Source organism: Remersonia thermophila, chromosome 1 (genome assembly GCF_042764415.1).
Source record: "Remersonia thermophila strain ATCC 22073 chromosome 1, whole genome shotgun sequence".
Taxonomy (NCBI): Eukaryota; Fungi; Ascomycota; class Sordariomycetes; order Sordariales; family Chaetomiaceae; genus Remersonia; species Remersonia thermophila.
Window position 1 is genome coordinate 1,758,226 of NC_092217.1, and position 23,033 is coordinate 1,781,258.

A 23,033-nucleotide genomic window follows, 5' to 3' on the forward strand; every position below is an offset into this window, starting at 1 on the left:
GGTGATGATGGCGGTGGACGCGAAAGCCTGGACCGTCGGTCGGAAAGGGACAGGGGGGGACTCCAATCGCCGAGCGATGAAGTCGACGAGGACGACGAAAGGGCCAGGCGGAGAGCTCGGTCGTTTCGTGGGCGGGATGCGGCCGGCAGCGAGCGCGCGGTTCCCGGAAACACAAGAGGCAAAGGGGGGATGCTGGATACCGAGTGGCTCGGTCACGGCGATGGAGATGGACCCGTCGCGATGTGATGGTTGTAGGGCGGGATGCGGGAAAGGCTGGCGCGATTGTTTGAAGAATTTGGGTCGCGGCGTGGCCGGTGGGACCAAAGCTGCGAGAGAAACTGCAGGTACTGGCGCGCGCACCGGGTCATAGCGTCTTTGGGAGGCTCTTGGTTGGCCGGCCCGGGTGTGGCGTCGATCACGTGATGAGGCGCTCGATGGGGCGGGCTGGTGGGTCAGATGTGGCTGGCCACCGGGGGCTCCACGTTCGCCGGTGGCGCGTCCTTGTTGTCAGCTCCCCAATGGATCATAGTGTGCATGTACATACGCAGTACTGCGTACGTCTCGGCAGCACCGGAGGGTCCACTCCGCCTGCCAAGTCCTCGGCATCTGCCTGCCATGTCCGATCCCCGTCATCCCAACATCCGCCCAGAAACCCGTCAGCAGCCAGCAGCAGCAGCAGACCACGGCAGAAAATGAAATCGGCTGGTCCGCCGACTCGCTTCCGAACCGGGACTTTGCACGCCTTATTGGCCGCAGATACGGAGTACTACCGTGCATACTATAGTAGAGCGGGATGCATGGATCAACTCCTTCCCTGCGATCCAGGGAGGAAGAGACAGAGAGAGAGAGAGAGAGAGAGTCGCAGGATTTCGTTACCTACTGTGTACACAGTAGCATGCGTGCTCACGTGGGAAAGGTTCGGTTAGGGTTGCCTACCTTACTACTATAGTATAGGTGTGGTACGCTGCGACTTGGAGCGCAGGAGAGACGGTGAGCCTCCGACCAGCGTCACCAAAGTGCCCTAGTATGGAGCTCCTGGTGTATAGTACATAGGGTACTTTGGGTAAGGTAAGTATGCAATACGTAACCCGAAGCACAATGGAAGGCTATCTCTTCAAAGCTCCCCAGCCCGGGCCGCACGCGCCACGCGCCACGATTCTTTTCCTGGATGCGGTGGACACATTGGATGGGAGCTCTGGCCCGGGCCGGGCTGGCTGTCGTCGGCGGTCAGCTGTAACGGTTCCACAATCTGGAACCTCCCAGCGAAAGCTAGGGGGGCGATGCCTGTCGCGCCGACAAGGGTCGCTTCCAGCACACGCTCTGCCTCCCCTCTCAACACCGCCCGGTACACAGTACGAAGCAAGCTGGTCCAGGCGCATCCCTGGGTGGGTGCGATGCGATTGGAAACCCAGGAACCTAAACCGAAGGGAAAGGGCTGACGCTGCTGCTCTTCCGCATCAGCCTCCGGTGTCCGTCGGCCGCTCCAGGGCACGTCCCCCCCCCCCCCCCCCTCGAGCTTTGTCCGAACCCCTGCCCCCCCCCCCCCCCCCGCCCTCAACGGTCTCCCGCCGGCGAGCGTGGATCGACCAGCCAAGGGAGTCGATGCCGCCCGCTTCTCTCGCGTTCCGGCTCTCCGATTCGCCGGCTGATAGGACGATCTGGTCCTCCCTCAGCTCGCATTACCATGGCCGCCCTGCTGCTTTTTGTGGAGAATGCCGGAAAGTACATGCTGTGTAATTAGGTATTCTGAAAAAAAAAAAATAATCAGGCATGGGGAACACAAACACAACAAGACCACGGGCAGGGGGAGGGGTGCAGAACGGAATGGCCTGCTTGGTATGTACTAATATAGTACCTACCTAGGTATACTGGGATGCTGTGCGTGCGGGGCTCATCCTCCAACGCTTGAAGGCTGTGTGTGTACCGACGCAGCACAAAAGTCAGGTCGGTCGAGCCGCCCAGTGCTTTGCTGTGTAACGTTACCGGTGCGTGCGGTCGTCGCAGCCAAAGCAAAACGCACCTATAGTACCTACACTCAGCTCCGCACCACCAGGCCACCTAGGTACTGCTGCCCGTGTGCAACCGTCCGTGGTAGGCTGGGGCGCCCATTGGGGAGACGTAGCCCTGCAGGGCCTGCACGCTCACGGCTTGCCCCCATCACCAATCCGTCTTCCATTCCCCTCGGCTCTCGTGTCAGCCAACCGCGCAGCAACGCCACCACCACTACCACCACCGCTACCACCACCACCACTACCACCACCACCACCACCACTACAACTACTACCATCACCAGCAAACCCTCGCCCCGAGCTGAGCTGGTGTTTCGGATCATCCCAACCGTTGCCAATCGTGTGGATACCGTGGCGGATGGTGTGGTAGGTTCTGGCCTGCCTTGCCGCGTGCCCGCCCCGGCCCTGGGTGGTGGTTTGGATCAGATTCAGAGACAACGCCCGCGCTTCGGTCCACCAGTCCTTGTCTCAGGCCCGCGGACAAACGCACAGTCAGCGTGCTACCCAAACGAGCTCTCGGTTTTCTTGGGGGGATTCCCGTGGCGGGCTGCAACCATCCCGGTGCAACGGCGGTCCAAGGCATTGCATGGCTGATTGGATCTCGACCGCCCGACCAACCATCGCCATCATCTGTCTCGCTGGTCCAGGAAGTATGCCCGAACGCCGGACGGGGTTTCCAAGCCCACGCGGTTCCTGATTTCACGACCCCAGCACAGCATTCCACACCACCCTCGTGGCTGTTTCTTCTTTTTTTTCCCCTCTTATCCCTGGATGGCCGGGACCTTGCCCTGCTGCGCCTTTCCAGTGACCGGCCGGGCAGCAAGGACAAATACCGCCCCCCTTCCCCCCTCCCGTCACCTCTCGAGCTGATGGATGCCCCTCCTCACTCCAACCGCCATCCGCCGTCCACCCATCGTCGGCCCCTCATGATGGTTGCCGCCGTGTTTGCCTCGGGGCTACGCTCCTGTTTTTCCTTCTTCCTCATCTTGCTCTTCGCCCTCCCTGTAACGGCCGTCTGGCCGGCGCCCAAGAACTTTACCAAGGGCACCTCGGTCCTGTACATCCACCATGCCCTCCAAATCACCTACAATGGCGAACCTGTATGCTGGTCTTCCTCTTCTTCCTCTTCCCCCTTCCCCGACACCTCGCCGCACCCCCCCTGCTTTGACAAAGGGTTTAACACGGGACGTTTCCTGTTCCAACAGCTTCCCTACACCCACGGCTACCGGCCGCGGGAGCTCACGAGCAAGGAAGTGGTCCAAGCCGGAGTGTCCCGGGCGCTAGGCAGCATCTTCGACTCCAAGTTCGTCCCGTGGAAGCTGCACAAGCCCGGCAGCCGGTTCGAGCCGGACGTGGACCAGGGCCTGAAGTGGCTGTCCAAGCTCGAGATCGTGCAGACGGCCGAGGACCGGCCGAGCGCCTTCAAGCCGCTCGCCGGCGAGGTCGACGAGTCGTACAGCCTGACGGTCAGCGCCGAGGGGGCCGCCAAGCTGACGGCCGCGTCGTCGATCGGCATCCTCCGCGGCCTCGAGACCTTCTCGCAGCTCTTTTACCAGCACTCGACGGGCACCTTTTGGTACACGCCGTACGCCCCCGTGGCGGTCGAGGACGCCCCCAGGTTCCCGCACCGCGGCGTCCTCATGGACACGGCGCGGCACTTCTTCCCCGTGGACGACATCCTGCGCACCATCGACGCCATGGCGTGGAACAAGCTCAACCGGCTGCACATCCACGTGACCGACTCGCAGTCGTGGCCGCTGGTGCTGCCGTCCATGCCCGAGGTGTCGGCCAAGGGCGCCTACCACCCCAGCCAGACCTACTCCCCCGCCGACATTGACGACATCCAGAGGTACGGCGCCGCCCGCGGCGTCGAGGTGTACTTTGAGATCGACATGCCGGGCCACATTGGCGTCGTGGCGCTGTCGCACCCGGAGCTCATCGTCGCCTACAACGAGCTGCCGTACCACTGGTGGTGCGCCCAGCCGCCGTGCGGCGCCTTCAAGCTCAACAGCAGCGCCGTGGATGCGTTTTTGGAGAGGCTCTTTGACGACCTGCTCCCGCGCGTGGCCCCCTACGCCGCCTACTTCCACACGGGCGGCGACGAGCTCAACAAGAACGACTCGATGCTCGACGACGGCGTCCGCTCCAACTCGTCCGAGGTGCTGCAGCCGCTGCTGCAAAAGTTCATCGACGCGCAGCACGCCCGCGTCCGCAAGGCCGGCCTGACGCCCGTCGTGTGGGAGGAGATCCCGCTCGAGTGGAACGTCACCATCGGCACCGACACGGTCGTCCAGGCCTGGCTCGGCGGCGAGTCGGTCAAGAAGCTGACCGAGAAGGGGCTCAAGGTCATCGACAGCAACTACAACTACTGGGTGAGTGACCACAAAAAAAAAGGAAGAGAACCCCATCGAGAGCTCGCTCTACCTAGAGGCTAGGCCTCGCGCGAGACGTCGTCGCATCAACATCAACCACCACCACCACCACCACCACCACCGCTAACCAGGGAAATCAACCAAACGCATAGTACCTTGACTGCGGCCGCGGGCAATGGCTCAACTGGGACAACGGCGCCGCGTTCCAGCTCGGCTTCCCCTTCAACGACTGGTGCAACCCGACCAAGAACTGGCGCCTCGTCTACGCGCACGACCCGGTCGCCGGCCTCACCCCGGAGCAGGCCGCGCTCGTCCTGGGCGGCGAGGTGGCCATGTGGAGCGAGACCATCGACCCGACCAACTTTGACACCCTCTTGTGGCCGCGCGCCAGCGCCGCGGGCGAGGTGCTCTGGTCCGGGCGCATCGACCCGGCCACGGGCCAGAACCGGAGCCAGCTGGAGGCGGCCCCGAGGCTGAACGAGTTCCGGGAGAGGATGGTGCTGAGGGGCGTGAGGAGCTCGCCGGTGCAAATGACCTTTTGCACGCAGGGGAAGCCGGAGGAATGCGAATATGCTCCATGAATATGCTCCATGAGGAAAGAGGGGAAGACGGGGGGGAGGGAGGTGAAGGGATACCTGGAAACATGGGATCACGGAGTAGTATTTCTTGGGGAAAGGGGGTGTGGAGGGGGAATTGCACACCCGGGGTAGGCTTGATTTTTCACTTGACATCGGGGGGGGGGGAACTTTGGCGGCGTTACTGGTCTTTTGAGCATCGTTATGGGAAGCTGCAGCACACCCAAGGCCCGATGATGATAAAGTTACAGCTAGCGATGGGTTTTGCGCTATTACCGTGTAGTTCGTGGAGGGAATGATGCTTTGCACGGACCGAGTGATGTCACCCGGGGGGTCCATCATGGATCATGGGAGGTTCGGAGCAATTCCGTCCCCTGACCGGACATGATCCGTGTGGAGGCCTTGGTAGTTCATCGGAATCTCCCCGAAATGAATCTTTGGCGTCTACCGTTACCTACACTCACTTGGCGTGAGAAAAAAAGATAGCAAGCAGCCCTGCCAAAGTAGGTTGACAGACAGGCCCGAGGTGGCACCTGTTGCGATAGCTGTGATCCTTGGTCATTTCGCCACCCAAGCGCCCACGGGATTGCCAGCTGTACGATGTATACTGCGTAGTATGTATGCGTGTACATACTGGAGTACTTGTGCTTGGTGCTCCGTAGGCGCTGTCAACCACTGTCAACCATTCAAAGGCGGCTGCTGCATTCACGTCCGGGATGGACGGGGCACTCCGACCCCCGCGGGCACCTCTCCGGCGCCGATCCGGGGGCGGACGAACTTTGCCAACCACACATGCAAGCGTGAACCAATCCACGTCCCGGCCCCCCCCACATCGCTCTTCAGAGTTGCTCCGCGCCGACGGGCAGATGCGGCGGAAACCGTCACCGATAGCATTTCCCGGCTCCGACCCGGGATCGAGCCATCGGCGACTGCTGGTATCGCATGTACTAATTATACATATGCATGTACACGGACATACGCAGCACAGGTTTCAGCCCCTTCTGTAAAGCAAAACGGAACAAGGAAAAACAAAACAAACGGCGCGTGTCCCGAGACAGACAGGCATGACCTACCTACGCAACAACGCATCTGTGTCGTGCGCTGCTGCTCACCTGCACACATCGGAAGGCGGCCGCTTTTGTCTAGGGTTATCCCGGGGGCGGGAGGGGGGGGACATCCATCTTGTCTCACCCCTTTGATACAGTACCAGAACCGTCTCGCCATCCAACGACGCTGGCCTGATGTCTGCGATCAAGAGACCCTCAACGGCGTACCCACTTCCCCGCGTTTTAGCAACCTCTCTCCAAGGCACCGCTAAAAGAAGCCTCGGCATTGGCGTTTCCGGGCGCACCAACCACAGCTCGAGGCGCGTTGACCTGCAGCGCCGCGCCGCGCGATGCATGCCATTGCGAAGGCGCCCGCCCGACCATGACGGCGAGACCACGCCGTGCTTGTACATACAGAACATTGTAGAGCCGACATGGCCCGTTCGCCGCGGAGCCCCAGACGAGGGCGGTGACGGCGACGGTGACGGTGGGCAGAAGTAAGGGGGGGAGGAGAACTACTGCGTAAAACGCTTGATGGATCGACATCCATGTGGATGCATAGAGGGGGCAAGGGGATGGGGATGTGTGGTGCGTATGGTACGCAGTATGTGCTTGTACGAACGCTACAACCTGACCATGCTAGGTATGCTATACGTCGTACGGACTTGCGACACAGCCGAGCCGACGGGATCGCCTAGATGGCTTATGCCCTAGGCCGGCAACCAAAAAACGTCGTCACGGATCGCAATCCTGCCCCGTCCTTGCAAGCTCGCAGTCGCTTCGATTCCGACCCCGGTCCATGGTCGATCAACCGGCAGGCCGATCCCACCCTCGCCCACCACCCCCCCCCGTGTCGGCCCTAACGTCTCAAGCCAGCGCTCGCCACACCAAAACCATGCCACCTTCTGGCCCCTCGCGGGCCGCCCGGTTCTGCCGCGATGTTACATGCTCGCCTTGCGTCTGCTGCGAATGCGTCCATGGGCCTGCTTGTACATACCACTATAGTACAATCCGAGTACAGCCCTGCCGTTGGTGTCGGGATGCCTCCGGCGCCCAATGCCTCCGCCCTGCCCTGGTTTGTCCACGACACTGACCCAAGCTGCCACACGTTCTCGGACGGATGGTCAACTCCGTTCCCCGTCTTGTTCCTTGCCGAGCCCCGCAAGCCAAGTTGCCGGGTCTCGCTTAACACCAGCGTTTTTCACATCATTGCTGGCGGCGGGGGGGGGGGGGGGGGTGGAAAATAGACAGGGAGGGAGGGATGAGTGCTCGGTGCGACAGGAATTGGAATGCCAATGTAGCAAGAGAGAAATAAGAAGGGCAAAGACCCCCCCAAAAGATAGCGGTGCTTTCAACCGGATAACCGTACATGCCCATTGTTCTCCTCGTCGTTCACCCACCTCCCCCCCCGCGAGTGTGCTACAACGATACGCCCCGTATCCTAGGAGAACATATCTCACCAACAACAGACGGAGCAGCGTCGAACTTGTCTTGTCCTGGAGCCCCTGGCTCGTCCTGCTCTCCACCTTGCAACGGATGAGAGCAGTGCCCCTCATCCAATTCCCCCCCCCCCCCCCCCCCCCCCTTGACGTGTGACAATCGCCCACGATCCTCAGCAAGAGAGAGCCCGTTCATCCCTGGTTTCCCCCCGTCCGGCCTTTCTTTACCCAAACGATGGGCCTCCTCGAGACGCTCGCGGGCCATGTCTCGGCCAAAACAGCCGTGCTCGCTCTCCCGGCCCTGGCGCTTGGGTACCTGATCGTGGCCCTCATCCTGAGGCCGATATGGCAAGAAATCAGGCTGGCCCAGATGCCGGGCTCCAGAGCCCCCAAGATCAAATCATGGGCGCCGTTTGGTAAGCTGGCGTCGTCGCTCGGTCGGTTCGGCAGCAAGCTCACCCACCCGTCCCTGCAGGCTTCGACTTCGTTGCGGGAAGCGTAAGGTCGGTCATCAAGTACGAGCAGCTCTCCTTCTGGCGCAAGACGTTTGAAGGCGCCAACACGAAGCACTACACGGCCGAAACCCGGATCGCCGGCCGCCGCATCGTCTTCACCGCGGACCCGGACAACATCAAGGCCATCCTCGCCACGCAGTTCCAGGACTTTGGCAAGGGGGAGCTCTTCCACCGCGAGTGGAAGGAGTTCCTCGGCGACAGCATCTTCACCACCGACGGCACCCTGTGGCACAACAGCCGCCAGCTGATCCGCCCGCAGTTCATCAAGGACCGCGTCAGCGACCTGCACGTCTTTGAGAGCCACATGCAGACCCTGTTCCGCGCCATCGCCAACGGCGGCGCCCTGAACGGCGAGGCCCAGCCCGTCGACGTCGAGGCCGGCAACGGCCGGCCCGTCGACATCGCGGACCTCTTCTTCCGCTACACGCTCGACTCGGCCACCGAGTTCCTGCTGGGCTACGACGTCAAGTCGCTGACCACGCCGCGCCAGGAGTTCGCCGACGCCTTCGCCGTCGCCCAGCACGTGCAGAGCGTCATCTCGCGCGCGGGCCCGCTCAACGGCCTCGTCCCGCGGCGCGCGTTCCGCCGGGCCCTCAAGGTCATCAACGGCTTTGTCAACCAGTACATTGAGCGCGCCCTGCGGCTGACCCCCGAGGAGCTGGCGACCAAGACCAAGAGCGACGCCGGCTACACCTTCCTGCACGCCCTCGCCGGCTACACGCGCGACCGCCGCGTGCTGCGCGACCAGCTCATCGCCGTGCTGCTCGCCGGGCGCGACACCACCGCCTGCACCCTCTCGTGGACCATCTACGAGCTGGCCCGCCACCCGGAGGCCCTCAAGAAGCTGCGCGCCGAGATCCTGTCCGTCGTCGGCCCCACCCGCGCTCCCACCTACGAGGACCTCAAGAGCATGAAGTACCTGCAGAACGTCATGAACGAGACGCTGCGGCTGTACCCCGTCGTCCCTTACAAGTGAGTTTTTTTTTTTTTTTTTTTTCTTTTTTTTTTTTTGGAAGAGAAGAGAAAGAAGGAGAGGGAGAAAGAGAGAGAGATAGAGAGAGACAGAGAGAGAGAGAGAAAACCCTCATGACTAACCTTGGACGTCTCGCCCTCTCCCCCCCCCCCCCCCCTCTTAGCGTCCGCCTCGCCCTCAAAGACACGATGCTCCCCCGCGGCGGCGGTCCCGACGGCTCCCTCCCCGTCAAGGTCCTCAAGGACACCCCCATCGCCTACTCGACCCTCGTCATGCAGCGCCGCGAGGACCTCTACCCGCCCCCGGGCCCCAACTTCCCGCCGGTCGACGTCTTCTGCCCCGACCGCTGGTTCGGCTGGCAGCCCCGCCCCTGGCAGTACATCCCCTTCAACGGCGGGCCGCGCATCTGCATCGGCCAGCAGTTCGCGCTGACCGAGATGGGCTACGTCTTGACGCGGCTGTTCCAGAGGTACGATCGGATCGACAACCACATGGCCGAGGTGGACGGCGGCGTGCCCGTGCTGCAGTCGGACATTGTGCTGCAGCCGGGCAAGGGCGTCGTGGTGGGACTGTGGGAGGCGAGGAGGGGCGCGGAGAAGGAGGCAAGGCCTTGAGAGGGAGAGCTCTGATGGAGGTGGCGGGGGAGAGAGAGACGAGGTGGCGTGCCGCGGGTTTTCTTTTCTTTGGACAACATCTGTCCTGGGTCGGTATACATATGTATATATTTATATAAATATCTCTTCTTTGGGGTTTCTTTTTCCTATTGGTGTCCTTTCATCTCTCTGCTTCTTCAATCTGCGCATGCATCCGGCTCATGGCAACCTGAATCCCAACGAGATATTCCGTACCTATATGCGCCATCGATGCCCCATGACCCGCTCGTCGCCAGTCCCCAGAGCGCCCCTCCACCCTAGACTACAAGCGGAAGCTCTCCCGAATAGCCTCTCCCAGCCGGCGGATGGCCTCGCGCATGTTTTCGGGCGTGGCCGCCGCAAACGTGGTACGGAAGTACAGCCCAGAAGGGGGCTTGTCCTGCTGGGCACGGAACCACGACCCGCGGGCAACGAGCACGCCCTTGGCGATGCACCGGTTGAAGATTTCCTCCTCGATCTCGAGGATGCTCTTGCTCGCGGCGTCCGGGTGCGTCTCGTGCCGGACCTTGAGCCAGTGCTGTAGGATATCGTCGTTGGTCAACATGCGATGCGGAGAGCGGGGTGAGTTTCAAAAGGAAAAGTGTACTCACAAACATGCCCGCGAGCGGCGGGTTCCAGCTCACCACCTCCTTCGGCAGGAACTCGGAGCACGCGGCAACGATGACGTCCCGCCGCTTCGTATACTCGTCGCTCAGATGCATCAGCCAGCGCAGATACCCTTCGTGGCCCCATCGCTCATCCAGCAGCTTGTGCAGGATGACCTGCGAGAAGCCGCTCGGGCCCTGGTTCGCCACCTCGGCGTGCCTCACGAACCGCTCGATCAGCTGCGCCGACGCCGTGATCCACCCCAGCCTCGACCCGGGCACCACCACCTTGGAGAAGGAATCCATGCGCACCACCCGGCCGTCCACGTCCATGCTGAGGTAGCTCGGGAGCAGCCCGTCCAGGAACCCCTCCAGCCCCTGTGACCCTTCCTGCTCCTTCTTCCTCTCTCCCGGCGGCCCCATCTGCAGGTAATAGTACGGCTCGTCCTCCACGATGAGCACGTCCCACTTCCTGGCCACCTCGTACACCTCCCGCCTCCTCCGGGCCCCCTGCGTCGCGCCGGTCGGGTTCTGCCCGCTCGGCACCGTGTACAGGACGTGCGGCCTCCTCCCGCCCCCCCTCTCCTCGGGCCTCCACTCGGCCAGGATCCTGTCCATCTCCCCCGGCAGGAGCCCTTGCTCGTCCATGGGCACGCCCGCGACGCCCACCCCGAGCGGGGCGGCCGTCTCGAGGGCCGTGCTGAAGGCGAACTCCTCGGTCAGCAGGGTGTCGCGGCGGCCGGGGCCGTCGCAGAGCATGCGCAGGGTCTGCTCCAGGGCGGCCGTGCTCCCGGGCGTGAGGCAGACGCCCCAGTCGGCGTACGGCGGGGCGCCGAGGGCGAGCTCGACGTGCTCGGTCACGAAGCGGGTGAGCTGGGCGGAGCCGGTGGCCTGGCCGTAGTTGAGGGCGATGCAAAGGTCGTACTCGGCGGCGGGCGGCTGCCCGGCCGCGCGGGGGACGGAGGCGTCGTACTTTCCGATGGCGACGGTTTCGCCTCCCGAGAGCGTGTCGGGCTCGGAAAAGCCGGGGGGCACGGGAACGTGGAGGCTGAGGGAGGAGATGGGGAAGTATTCGGGACAAGGGAGGCCGCCGCCGAGGGAGATGATGCCGGGCTGTTTGAGGTGCCGGGCGGCTTGCTTCAGCTTGCAAGGGGCGCGGAGGGTGGATTCGTGCGTGAGGTGGTCTGGGTGGGCGTGGTGAGCGTTGGCGCGGCGGAAAGCCAGAGGGGAGGGGTGATGAGACGGGGTCTGGGGTGCCTACGATCCCAGCGTTTTGCTTTGGGCTTGCCGGCGGTCTGCTCTTGGGTGTTAGTTGGATCGGGGCCTTTTCCTGGGCTGTGCATCTCAGCGCCCGGGGACAACGCACCGGCCCCTTGAACATGTCCGCATCGCTGGGTGCCGCCGTAGGAGCGACCAGGCGGCCGGCCCTGGAACGTCTCTCCTGGATGTCGGAAAGGGTGACGCGCTGCGGCTTCTCCGGGATAGGGACCGCCGAGGCCACGGCCTCGGACGAACCCGAACGGAACTGAAGCTGGCCGCCGACAGAAGACCGGCGAGCGGCATGGCCGATATGGTTCCCGAGCCCCGAGATACTCCGGCGGGCGCCGGCCCGGAGAAAAGGTAGCATCTTGGCCGGGATCGGGCCCGGAGCGGACCCGAGGATCGGATCGATTATTGGAACGGAGCCGGCGGCTGGTACCGGGGTTTTGTATTGTACGGTAATCCGGTATCACCGTCTTGGACCGTATCCGGGTGGGGATCTTGCTAGGGGTTGCGGGTGCGGATGCAGGTCTTCAGACGACGGCAATCCAACCTCGGGGTTGGTTTCCTGACAAAGGCCCGGGTTCTTGGAGGTGTATCCCTCGGAGCCCGCCAAAAATGGTTAATGGAGAACAAAAGGCCGGGTTGCTGCCAGCTTCCCACAGCGAGCAGGTAATCACCGAAAGGCACCGCATCTTGGATTTGGGGGGGGTGTAACGTTCGAGATAAGGCCGTTAGCGCAGGGTGTCGGGCCCGAGGCTAGCCGTCAGTAACCCTCTGGCCCGGCGGGTCGAACTAAACATTACTTGGACAGTTGGACCTTGTGACCACAACAAACACCGCTCTTTTGCTAAGCACAAAATGACAAAATGGAGTCCTGCTTACCACTTGATTGACGGAGACAGGGACCAGGACTTGACTCCTCCTTTCTGCAGCCGTACGCAGTAATGCGGCGGACCCGATGGCCCCCAAGTCGGACCCACCACCCGCTACGCCGAGGTACCCTAGCGCTGGGTGATCGGGGTTCATCTCTGTAACGTAAGGTTGGTTATTAGTACCTCCAGGTAGGACGGATCTAGGACGCATCTAGGTACCTATACCGTAATGTTGCGTGCTCCCTTTATCCCACGATTCCCATCGTCCATTGCATCCTTGTATATTTATACCGCGTCTGCGTGCTCGTATGCTGTTTGGATGCCCTCCAAGTGTGCAAAAAGCTCATGAGAGTTTCGTCTCCGTCTGCATATCTCTGCGCCCAGAAGGTCACCATGCAATGAAGCTGTGTCCGCCGAAAATGGATTTCATATTGTACATATGAAACGACGAGTTTCTATACACAGCAGGCAGCCCATTCTCCTGCTTTCTATCTGCCTTCCAGAGGACATCGTGCTGTGGACCAGAGACGTATTTTCAGCAGAACAAGTTTCCACGCGACGATGAGACCCGTGGGGAAGGATTGTCTGACTCATGACCACGGCACGCGGCCGCGGTCGAGGCTTGACCGCAAATGCTTCACGACACCAGTGTTTGCCCGTATTCTTTTAGTCTCTGGGAAAAAAAGGAAACAAAAGGAAGCCGTTTGAGAACGTCTTCGTGGGTCATCATGCCGGTCGTAATAAGTAGTAGCAAAGCATACTTTGAAACCGGGGCCGGTTGTCAAACTGGGTATTGATTATGCCCACAGGTGTTGGGATGCTAAGACACCTCATCATGTTCATGAAAGAACACACGGTGCAATATGGTGTGCGCATGCCATCCCAGAGCCTTGTCTCGAGAATGCTGGGCAGGAGGCACCCTTGATTCCGGCCATGGATGGAATACTAGGTCTCGAATCGCCAGGAAACCAGATCCGTCAAACACATCGAATCCATATACGATATCGAACCTATACATAACCTCACATCTACATACAACCTCGAATCCATCGGCATTAGGATGGTAGTGTCTAGAGCCAAGGCGTTGGGTGTCCCGGAGAGGTGGGAAGCGCACCCACCCAGGGGAAGCCTCGCGCTGCGAATCCCGCGCGAAGGTCTAATGAAACGACACAGGGCTCTAATATGCGTGCAGTTGATCTCGACTCCGTGCCTGCTGTTTGTGACGGGTCCGGGCTAGTTTCCACAACCACGAGCCAAAGCCGATCTTCAAGGGTTTTTTTTTTCTTTTTTTTTTTTTTTTTTTGGGGGGGGGGGGGCGGGCGGCGATGCGGTCACTGCCTGCGTGTTGGCAACAGAGGGCTTGTCTCGGAGATGCTTCCCACATCATCGGGGCCCCGACTTGGGCCCGCTTCCAAATCACGGCCCGGGTCCTCGGCCGATCCCCGTCTTCGATCCCTCCCGGCGGCTCTTTGTTGCCCAGGGGCAGCCGTGTCTTTGAACCTAGCTTCTTCAAAGAATTGCATGACTTCGCTCCCCCAATCGGACTGGCATTTTCCCGAGATGTGGGAGAGGCGAGTGCTTGTGGCATTGTCGCTTCCTGAGACGCTGAATGCCAGCTGGGATGACGGTCCCATGTGCATCAGGTCGGCAGGGCAGGGTTCCCCCAAGAGGTCTGGCGCTTCGATGGAAGGTATAGTTGAACGTGTCATCGTCGTCGATCTGCTCCTTAACGCCGAGCGATCGGTCTCTGTTGGCATGGGTTCTCTCGAGCCATCGCCAGCGACAACCGGGGGTCCCCAAAGTCCCAGCGACCCGAAGGCCTCGTCCACCCCAACCGTGATTAGACTTATGGCCGTCAATAAAAACGGCAACCAATCATTGCTGGGGTATCGGCCGCACAAAATGAAGAGCAGCACCAGACAAATGGCCACGGGAACTGTAAACCGTCCGACCCTGGGCGAACGTCAGTCCGTGGACCGATAATCAATATACAACGAAATCCTCCTCCGAGATGGGCCACGTACCGAATAAACGTCGGCAGATGTAAAAGGTGAAACCCCAAGGCGGACATGAAGAAGATGCACAGGATGCTGGGATCTGCGTCAGAAGCCGTCGAGAAGCAGGGAATGCCCTCGTCTTACGTAGTGCGGACCTCAGCCCATAGCTCGTGAGTCATGGGGAAGAAAAGGGATATGGCAATCATGAGGGCACGAGTGCCCACCTCGGCGTCTTGACGATAACATCGAGGACGATGGGCATCGACATCATATTCCATGGTGTATTGAGTGCCTTGGCGGGACACCGCCACCGTCGGTCGTAAATCGTATGGGTGCACACTGGAACGTATGTAATACCGAGAAACACTTCACCATAGGCAGCATTCGACGATGGTTGGTAGATGATCGTGGGGAGTGCAAGGCCGGGAAGCCTAGCGGATCCTAGGGGAGGCCGCAACGATTTTGAAGACAAAATGAATGATGAGCTTGACGGGACGAGAATGGATCTCGGCCATGGGGTGATGAGATGACTAGCCTCACCAGGAAATGCCGATCCAAGGCAACGGTCAGGAGTCTACCCGGCTTATAATGAGAATACGCAAAGTATGGCCATAGCTAACATTCACGGGCTTGTCAGCCTCAACGGGGCCCAATGGCCGCTGCCTTCCTGAAGGCGAACAATGGGAAGCCTATGGGGTCGATGACTTGATCTTTCTCGAGGGGGGGCCTGCGCAAAGTGTCGGCTGCCTCGACTCTTTGCTGACCTTCTGGATGCAAGGCAGCGTAGTTCGCCCTGGGCCGCGTAGATGGTGACATGACGCCTTGAGAGTGGTGTGCGGCTCTTCGAGCAACGGAGGAGGTTGATTGGTTCGTGTTTCGGTGAGTGCAGCAAGCCGTCGGTCCTGGGCTCAGCCTCAGCAAGAGTAATTACGCCCGACATCAACTGCTGCAGCACGCGCCATTTTGGGGCGTTGATAGCGCACGGGATGGCCAAGTAGGCGAGCCTTGTGTGAGCGTCTTGGCGATGTCAAGGAGCGGCTGAGACCCCATCCAGACCGCCCGACATGGCACCGTAGGCCTGGACGCTGTCTGTACTGCGCGGCCGGACGGAATTCACGGAGAGGTTGTGTGGCTTCGGCCAATGTATTCAGCGCTAAGGCAACGACTGCTTCTGCCGTGCGTGTATAATAGCGCGACGGTCTGGCTGTGTTGGTATGTTGGTAGGTCTCATTCCGTCCTCACAAGTCCTTTTGCAGAGCCTCTTGGATTGTATATCCTGGCTCCAGAGCCTCATCCTTCGCATTCTTCTCGACTTATCGGTTGCTTGTTTCCACCATTTCAAGTCCAATGAAATGCAACAATTGGCGGGAGCCATGTCGTCTCCAACAGCTCCCTGTCCTCCTCCTCGCTGCTACCAGACCGCCGAACCATCGGCATCTGACATACGAGACAATCGAGATTATGTTGAGCTTTCTCAGCAGTCTCGTGATATGGCAATTTACAGTCCATACCGCGGACCGGCGAGCTACAGTATGTCTCCCTGAACCCACCGCCTCCGAGTTCCCGGGCTTTTGCGGGCTTGGCATTAATTCGGCCGAGAACCAGATGTCCGCATGGCTGGATCCCGAAGACACGGGAGACGGCTCCATCTTCCGTCCACCACCCGGCCTTGTGCTTTTTGCCTGCCTCATGTTCGGTTGCTGCGTGTCGTCCTTCGTGCACCGGAGACGAGGCCGGGATCGGTTCCAGGCTTTTGTCTACCTCGTCGTCCTCGGTAGCGCCGCATTGGTCGGATATAGCCTCACAGCCGACGCACATCTCGTGCTCCTGGGCTGCTTCCCTTGGGCTACTTGCGCAGCCATGGTTATCAGCATGGCAGGCCACGGCCTGTACCGATGTCTGAGGCCGCAGGTCGGCGGGATGAGCGACGAGGAAAAGCGGACCGATTCAGATGCTCTGGGCTAGTCGGTGGATGTGGTGGAGCTTTCACAATTGGTTACTGACAGTGACGTTAGAGCCGATTCTCGACGGCGCCGTTGGGGTTTCCACTGAGCATGCCGTGGGAGACAAATTCAAGTCCACCGCCGCGCCCATCCCAATTCTCCCTTGTGGGTGTCATTCTTGGATTGCAGGTCTAGCAGCATTGGGTCGGAAAGAAGCCCCATGCGATCAAGGGTTGGCTGATTGGTAGAATGCAAAACGAGCGCCAGAGATGCTCGGCGTGGGAATGGGAGTGGGCGGCGGTAGGGCCTTGGATCGTCGCGACATGGCCTTGGGTTCGGGGTGAGGAATTGTCATTTAAGAATTCGAAGCTGGACGGGCATGCAACCCTACATGCGGCAGCTTGATACAGGTGGTTGGGTATAGTTATCGGTAGGAAAGGAGGCTGTCATGCCTGACTTGACTCTCCATGTTTCATCTCGACTTGACTTACACGTGGGCGAGATCCATTGCCGCCGATACGATCGGCGCCATGTGGACGCTTTCCGGAAGGCGGGAAAAGTGGAGCCCCGTATCGCCCGGCCGCCAAGTCCAATGCCAAGACCTTGCCACCCGCGCGTAGGATAGCGTTCGCGTTGTGGCTAAGCCTCTTCCCAGCCCCCTGAATATCCCCGCCAACAGCTCGTGTTTGGCACGTTTCCAACATGATCCTGGTCCACCTGAGCTGAGGAGCCTCGGGTTGTTTGCTTGTGTTGAAGAAAATAAGACCCACAAGGGCGTGACGACAACACTAACGCGAGGTGGCTGGCGAGGTTGTAATCTTGGCTCCTTCAGTCTTTTTAAGATTGGCTCTGGACTGCACACAAGGCTCGCCCGGGTTCCCGTTGGCTTTTCTTTCCTGTCTTTATCTTGCAGACGTGCCCTGTCCGGCCGATATCCCATCGCGACTTCGGCCCCTTTGTGTATCCCACGCACAGCGACTTACACCACCAAGCCCTTGAACCTCTCTGCCCCTCCCTTTACCCCACGAATCGACCTGGAACCGTTCCGCCTCGGGTGTCGATAATCGGCGCCTGCGAGCCTCTCCAACTCCCCCAAACCACCCGCCACCATGTTGACTCGTGGATGGAGGAGAGCCGCGGCCACGGCCGCCGCCCTCCTCGGCAACACGGCGCTTGCCCAGACATGGTCGGCCTGTAACCCATTGCTAACCTGTAAGTCGGCCAACCTCGGAACCCGGCCGATGGGGCTCTGGACCAGCTAACAAGCCCCTCCAGCCGGCTGCCCACCCAATACCGCCCTCGGCATGACCATCAACGTCGACTTCACCAAAGGCGAGGTCAACTCCTTCGTCCCCAGCGGCGGGACGCCCACCTACGGCCCGGACGGCGTGTCCTTCACCGTTGCCAAGTCCGGCGACGCCCCCCAGCTGGAAAGCATCTTCTACATCATGTTCGGCCGCGTCGAAGTCACCATGAAGGCCGCCCCCGGCGCGGGCATCGTCAGCTCCCTCGTCCTCCTCTCCGACGCCCTCGACGAGATCGACATGGAATGGCTCGGCTCCGATCCGAACGAGGTCCAAACAAACTTCTTCAGCCAGGGCCGGCCCATCTACACCAACGCGCAGTTCAACCCGACCCCGCACAACCAGGCCGAGTTCGTCACCTACACCATCGACTGGACCTCGGACCGCATCGTCTGGTACGTCGGCGGCACCATCGTCCGCACGGTGCACTTCAACGACGCGCCCGAGCTCTACCCGCAGACCCCGATGCAGGTCAAGTTCGGCGCCTGGGCCGGCGGCGACCCGGCCAACCCGCCCGGCACCATCGAGTGGGCCCGCGGCCCGACCGACTACTCCCAGGGCCCCTTTTCCATGGTCGTCCGCTCGGCCGTCATCACCGACTACTCCACCGGCAAGCAGTACACCTACGGCGACGCCTCGGGCAAGTGGCAGTCGATCCGCTCCGAGGGCGGCGAGATCAACGGCAACCTGGGCGGCGCGGCGCCCATCAGCGCGACGACCAGCGCCCCGCCCGTCACGACGCACACCGCCTCCCCCACCGTGCCGCAAGGCGGCATCATCGGAAGCTCGACAGGTCCGGTGCGCACGGTTGGCCCCATTCCCTCGGGTTGGGTCATGACCTCGGACGGCAAGGTCGTCCCTATCGGCAGTTCTAGCACTGTAAGTACGTACCTTATTAGAGGAAGCCGCCTTTTGTGTGTGTCGGGTGTTTGGCGTTTCTTTTTTTTTTTTTCCTTTTTTTGTTTTTTGTTTTCAGGCACCTCACCTCTCAGACGGGCGGCCTCACGGCCCCTTGCCTTTTTTTTTTCTGCCTTGGCGTGGTGATGGGCACGTCACAGGGGGGAACTACGGCTAACAAGAGAAACTACAGACCCCTCCCAACAAAGGACCCTCTTCTGGGCCTGCCTCGCCCTCTGGTGGCTCCGGCGATGACACCACCCTCGCGACCAGCGTCGTTCCTACGGCCGCTGGCAATGTTGTCCCAACGGCCGCGCCTCCTCTGAACGGCGCTGGTGCGCTGCGGCGTTCGGGTAACGGCCTAGTCTCGGCCGTCTGTGCTGTGCTTTTCCCGTATCTTTTCTTTCTTCTTTTTTGATATGATGGGCGGGCGGGCATCATGAATGGGTTGGCGGCACGGCGGTCGGTAATTTGCTTTTTTTTGGGTTGTGATGTCTGCTCCTGACTTGGTTGGGAGCAAGTGTTGTTGGCTTGGACATGGGCGCGCGGCGTTCAACCTTGTGGATTGGGTTTGTTTTGGTTTTCCTTTCGGACCACGGATGACATCACGGGCAGATACATAGAACATCAGCAGCGAAGTCGGAACATAAACCACCTGCATGTAGACTTTGGGATAGCATGGCAGGCGACTTTCTATCATCAGTCGCAGGTCTGGGTCTTTCATGAGGGACGAGAGGCGAGAGACGAATAATAATAAGATGGGATATGAGCTGTTCGGCAGATGTCTCGCTTGGATTTCTCCCTAGTCACAATCACAAACTCAGTTGCGTATTTGTTCAGGGCTCGTACAGAATTAAATCGTCATCGATAATTATCGACCAACTCAGCATGGCCTCTGTGAAACAGGCTAAACTAATGACTTGACTACATAACGACGTTGTCTTGAGACGGCAAGACTTTTCGAGGCTGTCTTTGTTCTCAGAGTCTGCTATGACGCCGTCTAAGCAATATGCACCAGAACGACCTCCGTATGCCTGCAATGCCAGCAGACAGATATCACTGCGAGGTCATTCTGAAGAGGACCAGCTCCAATATCAAGGAGCTAGCGGGCCCTCGATCCTCCCCCCATCTGCTAACGCCGGTCACTGTGCAACTCCCGCTCCCGTTTCATCTGCCCAGACAGACACCTCTTCCCTGCCAGGTGCCGTCTGGGGCGCACGACTTTCCTCCCCCCTTTATCCGCCTGCGAACGCCCAATAAGACCTGGCCGAAGAAACGCCGCATAATATACAAACGCAATGCTTCCACCCCGATTGCTCTCCCAGGAGCCGTTTAAAACTCCCAGGTGCTATCCTTGCCAACCGACTGGATGGCCCAGTTGAACTTGTCCCGGAGCGTCTTGGAAAAGAACTTCTCAATCGGAACATTAAACTTGTTGGAGAAGACAACCGTGAGGCGGGGGTCAATGTAGTTCTGGAGACGGTTAGCAACTCGTATGAATTCCAGGCAGCGAGAACGTGATGAAAACGTACGATCTTGGACGTGCCCAGGGCCACCTCCTTATTGCCATCCCGATCCGCAGCTTGCAGCTCGAGGGTCTTTATCCGCTCATCCAGCTTCTCAACGGCAGCCGTCAGCTTCTCGACCGTGGGCCCCTTGCCCTCGGCCTCGACCTTGCCCGTCTTGTTCTCCTTCTTGAACTTGGCCTCGAGTTCGCCCACGGCCTTGAGGCGCTCCTTAAGCTCCTTGGCCGGCAGCTTGTCCTTGCCCTCGGCCACGAGCTTCTCGTTGTCCTTCTCAAACTTCTTCTCGATCTTTGTCTTGAGCTCCTCGGCCAGGAACTTCTGGTGCTGCCCGATCCAGGCGTCGTCCAGCTCCGCGTCGCGCTCAAAGTACTCGGCGCCCTTCTTCTTCTTGAGCTTGGGATCCAGGTCAAGCATCATCATCTTGGTGCGCCACTTCTGGTACTTGAGGCCCTTGATGCGGTCGCCAAGCTTTTCCATCTGGGCCTCGTGGCTGGCACCGACGGTTCGCTTGTGGTTGCAGAGAATGGCAACTTCGCGGTTGCAATCGTTGTAGAGCTTGATCTTCTCGGCCATGGTCCGGTCCTCGACCTTGAGGGACTGGAGAAGCTTCGACATGGTCCACGAGGCGTTGTATGTACGGAAGACCTTGGCGGTCAGGCCGGGCATGTAGCTGGAGAGGTGCTTGTTGAGTTGTGAAGTCTAGACATCGGCATGCGTTAGTACCAGTCGTCCCGTCTCCCCAGGATCGTTAGACCCACCGTCAGCCGGTCAAAGATGTCGTCGCCCGGCTCCTTGGGAGGCTTCTTGAACATCTTGAGGTTCTTGAACACCTGACGATCGACGACAAACTCGTTGTAGAAGCGAATGCTGTCTTTACCGAGGAAGTCGAAGATGACCGTATTCGGCTCCCTGAGGGTGACGTGCTCGTACTTGAGCGAGCAGCAGCCGACCGTCTCGGCCTCGTTCTCCGTGTCCTTCTCATTTCCGGCTCTCAGGGCAAACTTGTCGATCAGGTACATGGCCGTGGCGCGCTGCCTGTCGGCCATAATCTCGCTCTTGAGCTCCCGCGTGTAATCGGCACGGATGCGGTCGATGTGCTTCTTGAGCTCGCGGGCCTTCTCGAACTTTTTGAAGTCGGACTGGCCCTTGATGGTGCTGTTGGCGGCGAGCATCACGTACTTGTAGTTGCCATTGACGTTCTCTTGCCACATGGCCAGCCAAGTTGCCTTGTTATCATGCTGCACAGCCTTCCACTTGTGGCCCGGGGGCGGATCCGGCACCTTGGCGCCCTTGCCAATGTTGATCGTGACCTGCTCGGGCATGACGCGCTTCTTGACCTTGCCCGTCTTGGGATGCTCGCCGCGACCGCGGAAGAGACCAGGAGGTTCGACGCGGAAGTTGCCCACCTTCTCCTTCCGGCCGTCCCACTTGCAGTACATGTAGGGAGCCTCGAGCTTCTCCTTCTCGGCCTTCTCGGCCTTCTTCTCTGCGGGAGAGCGGGCCTTCTTAGCCTCGCTGATGGCCTTGTAGTGCTCAAAGATCTTGGTGAAATCGAGCTTCTTGAACTCGGCGATGTTGACAGGGTTTCCGTTCATATCCTTGGCGCCGCCCGTCTTGTCCAGTATATCCTTGAAGTCGTTGAAGAAATTCTTCTGGAAAACAGGGTTCTCTACGTTCTGCGTCGAGTGAAGCATGGAACCGAAAAAGGTCGCCACCTCCTCGGCTTCGACGTGCAGGTTGACGGGCTTCCCGTCGTAGTAGAGCTTGACGTTCTTCGGGAGAGGCTGGTACGGAGGCGGGAAGAGCACGCCGTTGTGCTCGAGGGTCGTCCACTTGATGGTGTCGTCCTCCTTCTTCGGCTGGTCCCACCAACGATACTCCTCCTCTTCCTCTTCGTTCTCGCTGAGGTCCTTGGACTCTTCCTTGACCGCAGCGGCCTTGCCCTTCGTGGCGGAGGCCGCCTTGGCCTTCTTCGCGATGGGCACGTCGGAATCGGAATCGGGCTCCTTCTTGACGCCGTTGGTCTTCTTGGCCGAGGCGGCACCGTTAGGCTGGCGTTTCTTGGGCTTCGCCAGAGGCTCGTCGTCCGACTCGTCCTTGATGGCCTTCTTGGTCGCGGGCTTCTTGGCGCGGATGGCCTTGGCATCCTTCGCAGCAGCCTTCTCGATGTTTGCCTTCCGCTGGGCGAGCTTCGACCCGAGCGGCTTGTCGTCGTCAGACGACTCGATGGTGGCCGTCTCCTTGGCGGAGGGAGGCAGCTTCATGCCGTTCTTCTTGGCAATCGGCTCGTCGTCGCTGTCCGACTCGACCTGCTTGCGGTTGGACCTTTGCCGCTTGGCCTGCCATGGTCCGTCAGCCTGGTGCTGGGTTAGAACGCAGCAAGAGACAATCATACCAGAGGCGCGCCATCGTCGCTGTCCGACTCCTCCTTGTACTTCGGGGCGGCGCCAGCGGAGGTGCGAGACTTGCGCTTCGCGGCGCCGTTGGGCGTGGAATCGATGTCCATTCGATCGTCGACCGGGCCCTTGCGGATGGAGAGGCCCACAGACGCCGCGCTGTCCATCTTGCGGTTGCTTGAAGGAGAGGTGATAGAAGCTAACGATGCAAGCGATGAGATTAGCGAGATGTGACGACGAGGGAGGCTGGTGAGACGGAAGTGCGGCCAGGACGCGGGAAGAAGGTGCGCCGATCAGAAGCCGGAAGCATGTTGTCGGTGCCGCAGCAACCGACAACAGCCGCGTCCGGGACGCAAAGGGGAGAATCTTACCTTGGGTCGTCTTCGCAAGAGGAACGTCGTCGTCAGAGCTGTCACCACGCATGCTTCTCCGAGACCGTGTCTGAGGGATGGCGAAGATGGAGGGCTCGCAACGCGGTAGGGCTTGCGTGGCAACGCTGCGAGACGGACGGGATTGGGGTTGGGGTTGGATGAAGTAAAGAGACTGAAGGGAGAGAACCGAAAAACCGGGCGGGCTGACTCGGGCCCAGGTACGCCGTAGCAAAGCCGCGCAAGGCGATGCGATGGTGAGGCGCGGATGCGTGGAGAGCGAACGGGCGATCTCGTTGGT

At 60.2% G+C, this 23,033-nt stretch overlaps 7 protein-coding genes across 7 annotated transcripts; 4 read left to right on the plus strand and 3 right to left on the minus strand.

The window, feature by feature from the left end:
* Window positions 1-2,938: 2,938 nt before the first annotated feature.
* Window positions 2,939-4,962, plus strand: VTJ83DRAFT_491 (uncharacterized protein; the record flags this gene model as incomplete). Its single annotated transcript, XM_071011451.1, has 3 exons — window positions 2,939-3,109; window positions 3,215-4,381; window positions 4,534-4,962. The coding sequence occupies 3 exons, from the start codon at window positions 2,939-2,941 to the stop codon at window positions 4,960-4,962; spliced, it is 1,767 nt and encodes a 588-aa protein (XP_070869844.1).
* A 2,714-nt stretch (window positions 4,963-7,676) lies between these two features.
* On the plus strand, window positions 7,677-9,543 carry VTJ83DRAFT_492 (uncharacterized protein; the record flags this gene model as incomplete). Its single annotated transcript, XM_071011462.1, has 3 exons — window positions 7,677-7,857; window positions 7,917-8,928; window positions 9,093-9,543. The coding sequence occupies 3 exons, from the start codon at window positions 7,677-7,679 to the stop codon at window positions 9,541-9,543; spliced, it is 1,644 nt and encodes a 547-aa protein (XP_070869845.1).
* A 301-nt stretch (window positions 9,544-9,844) lies between these two features.
* Window positions 9,845-11,793, minus strand: VTJ83DRAFT_493 (uncharacterized protein; the record flags this gene model as incomplete). The annotated part of the gene is made up of 4 exons (XM_071011473.1): window positions 9,845-10,099; window positions 10,173-11,350; window positions 11,428-11,461; window positions 11,533-11,793. The coding sequence occupies 4 exons, from the start codon at window positions 11,791-11,793 to the stop codon at window positions 9,845-9,847; spliced, it is 1,728 nt and encodes a 575-aa protein (XP_070869846.1).
* Window positions 11,794-13,632: 1,839 nt separating this feature from the next.
* Window positions 13,633-14,576, minus strand: VTJ83DRAFT_494 (uncharacterized protein; the record flags this gene model as incomplete). Its single annotated transcript, XM_071011484.1, has 3 exons — window positions 13,633-14,254; window positions 14,326-14,391; window positions 14,443-14,576. The coding sequence occupies 3 exons, from the start codon at window positions 14,574-14,576 to the stop codon at window positions 13,633-13,635; spliced, it is 822 nt and encodes a 273-aa protein (XP_070869847.1).
* A 1,069-nt stretch (window positions 14,577-15,645) lies between these two features.
* On the plus strand, window positions 15,646-16,263 carry VTJ83DRAFT_495 (uncharacterized protein; the record flags this gene model as incomplete). The annotated part of the gene is made up of 2 exons (XM_071011495.1): window positions 15,646-15,828; window positions 15,904-16,263. 2 exons carry the CDS (start codon window positions 15,646-15,648, stop codon window positions 16,261-16,263), a joined length of 543 nt encoding a protein of 180 aa, XP_070869848.1.
* A 1,087-nt stretch (window positions 16,264-17,350) lies between these two features.
* Window positions 17,351-18,860, plus strand: VTJ83DRAFT_496 (uncharacterized protein; the record flags this gene model as incomplete). The annotated part of the gene is made up of 3 exons (XM_071011506.1): window positions 17,351-17,453; window positions 17,517-18,424; window positions 18,636-18,860. 3 exons carry the CDS (start codon window positions 17,351-17,353, stop codon window positions 18,858-18,860), a joined length of 1,236 nt encoding a protein of 411 aa, XP_070869849.1.
* Window positions 18,861-19,774: 914 nt separating this feature from the next.
* On the minus strand, window positions 19,775-22,787 carry VTJ83DRAFT_497 (uncharacterized protein; the record flags this gene model as incomplete). Its single annotated transcript, XM_071011517.1, has 5 exons — window positions 19,775-19,915; window positions 19,975-20,667; window positions 20,727-22,307; window positions 22,364-22,563; window positions 22,736-22,787. The coding sequence occupies 5 exons, from the start codon at window positions 22,785-22,787 to the stop codon at window positions 19,775-19,777; spliced, it is 2,667 nt and encodes an 888-aa protein (XP_070869850.1).
* Window positions 22,788-23,033: the final 246 nt, after the last annotated feature.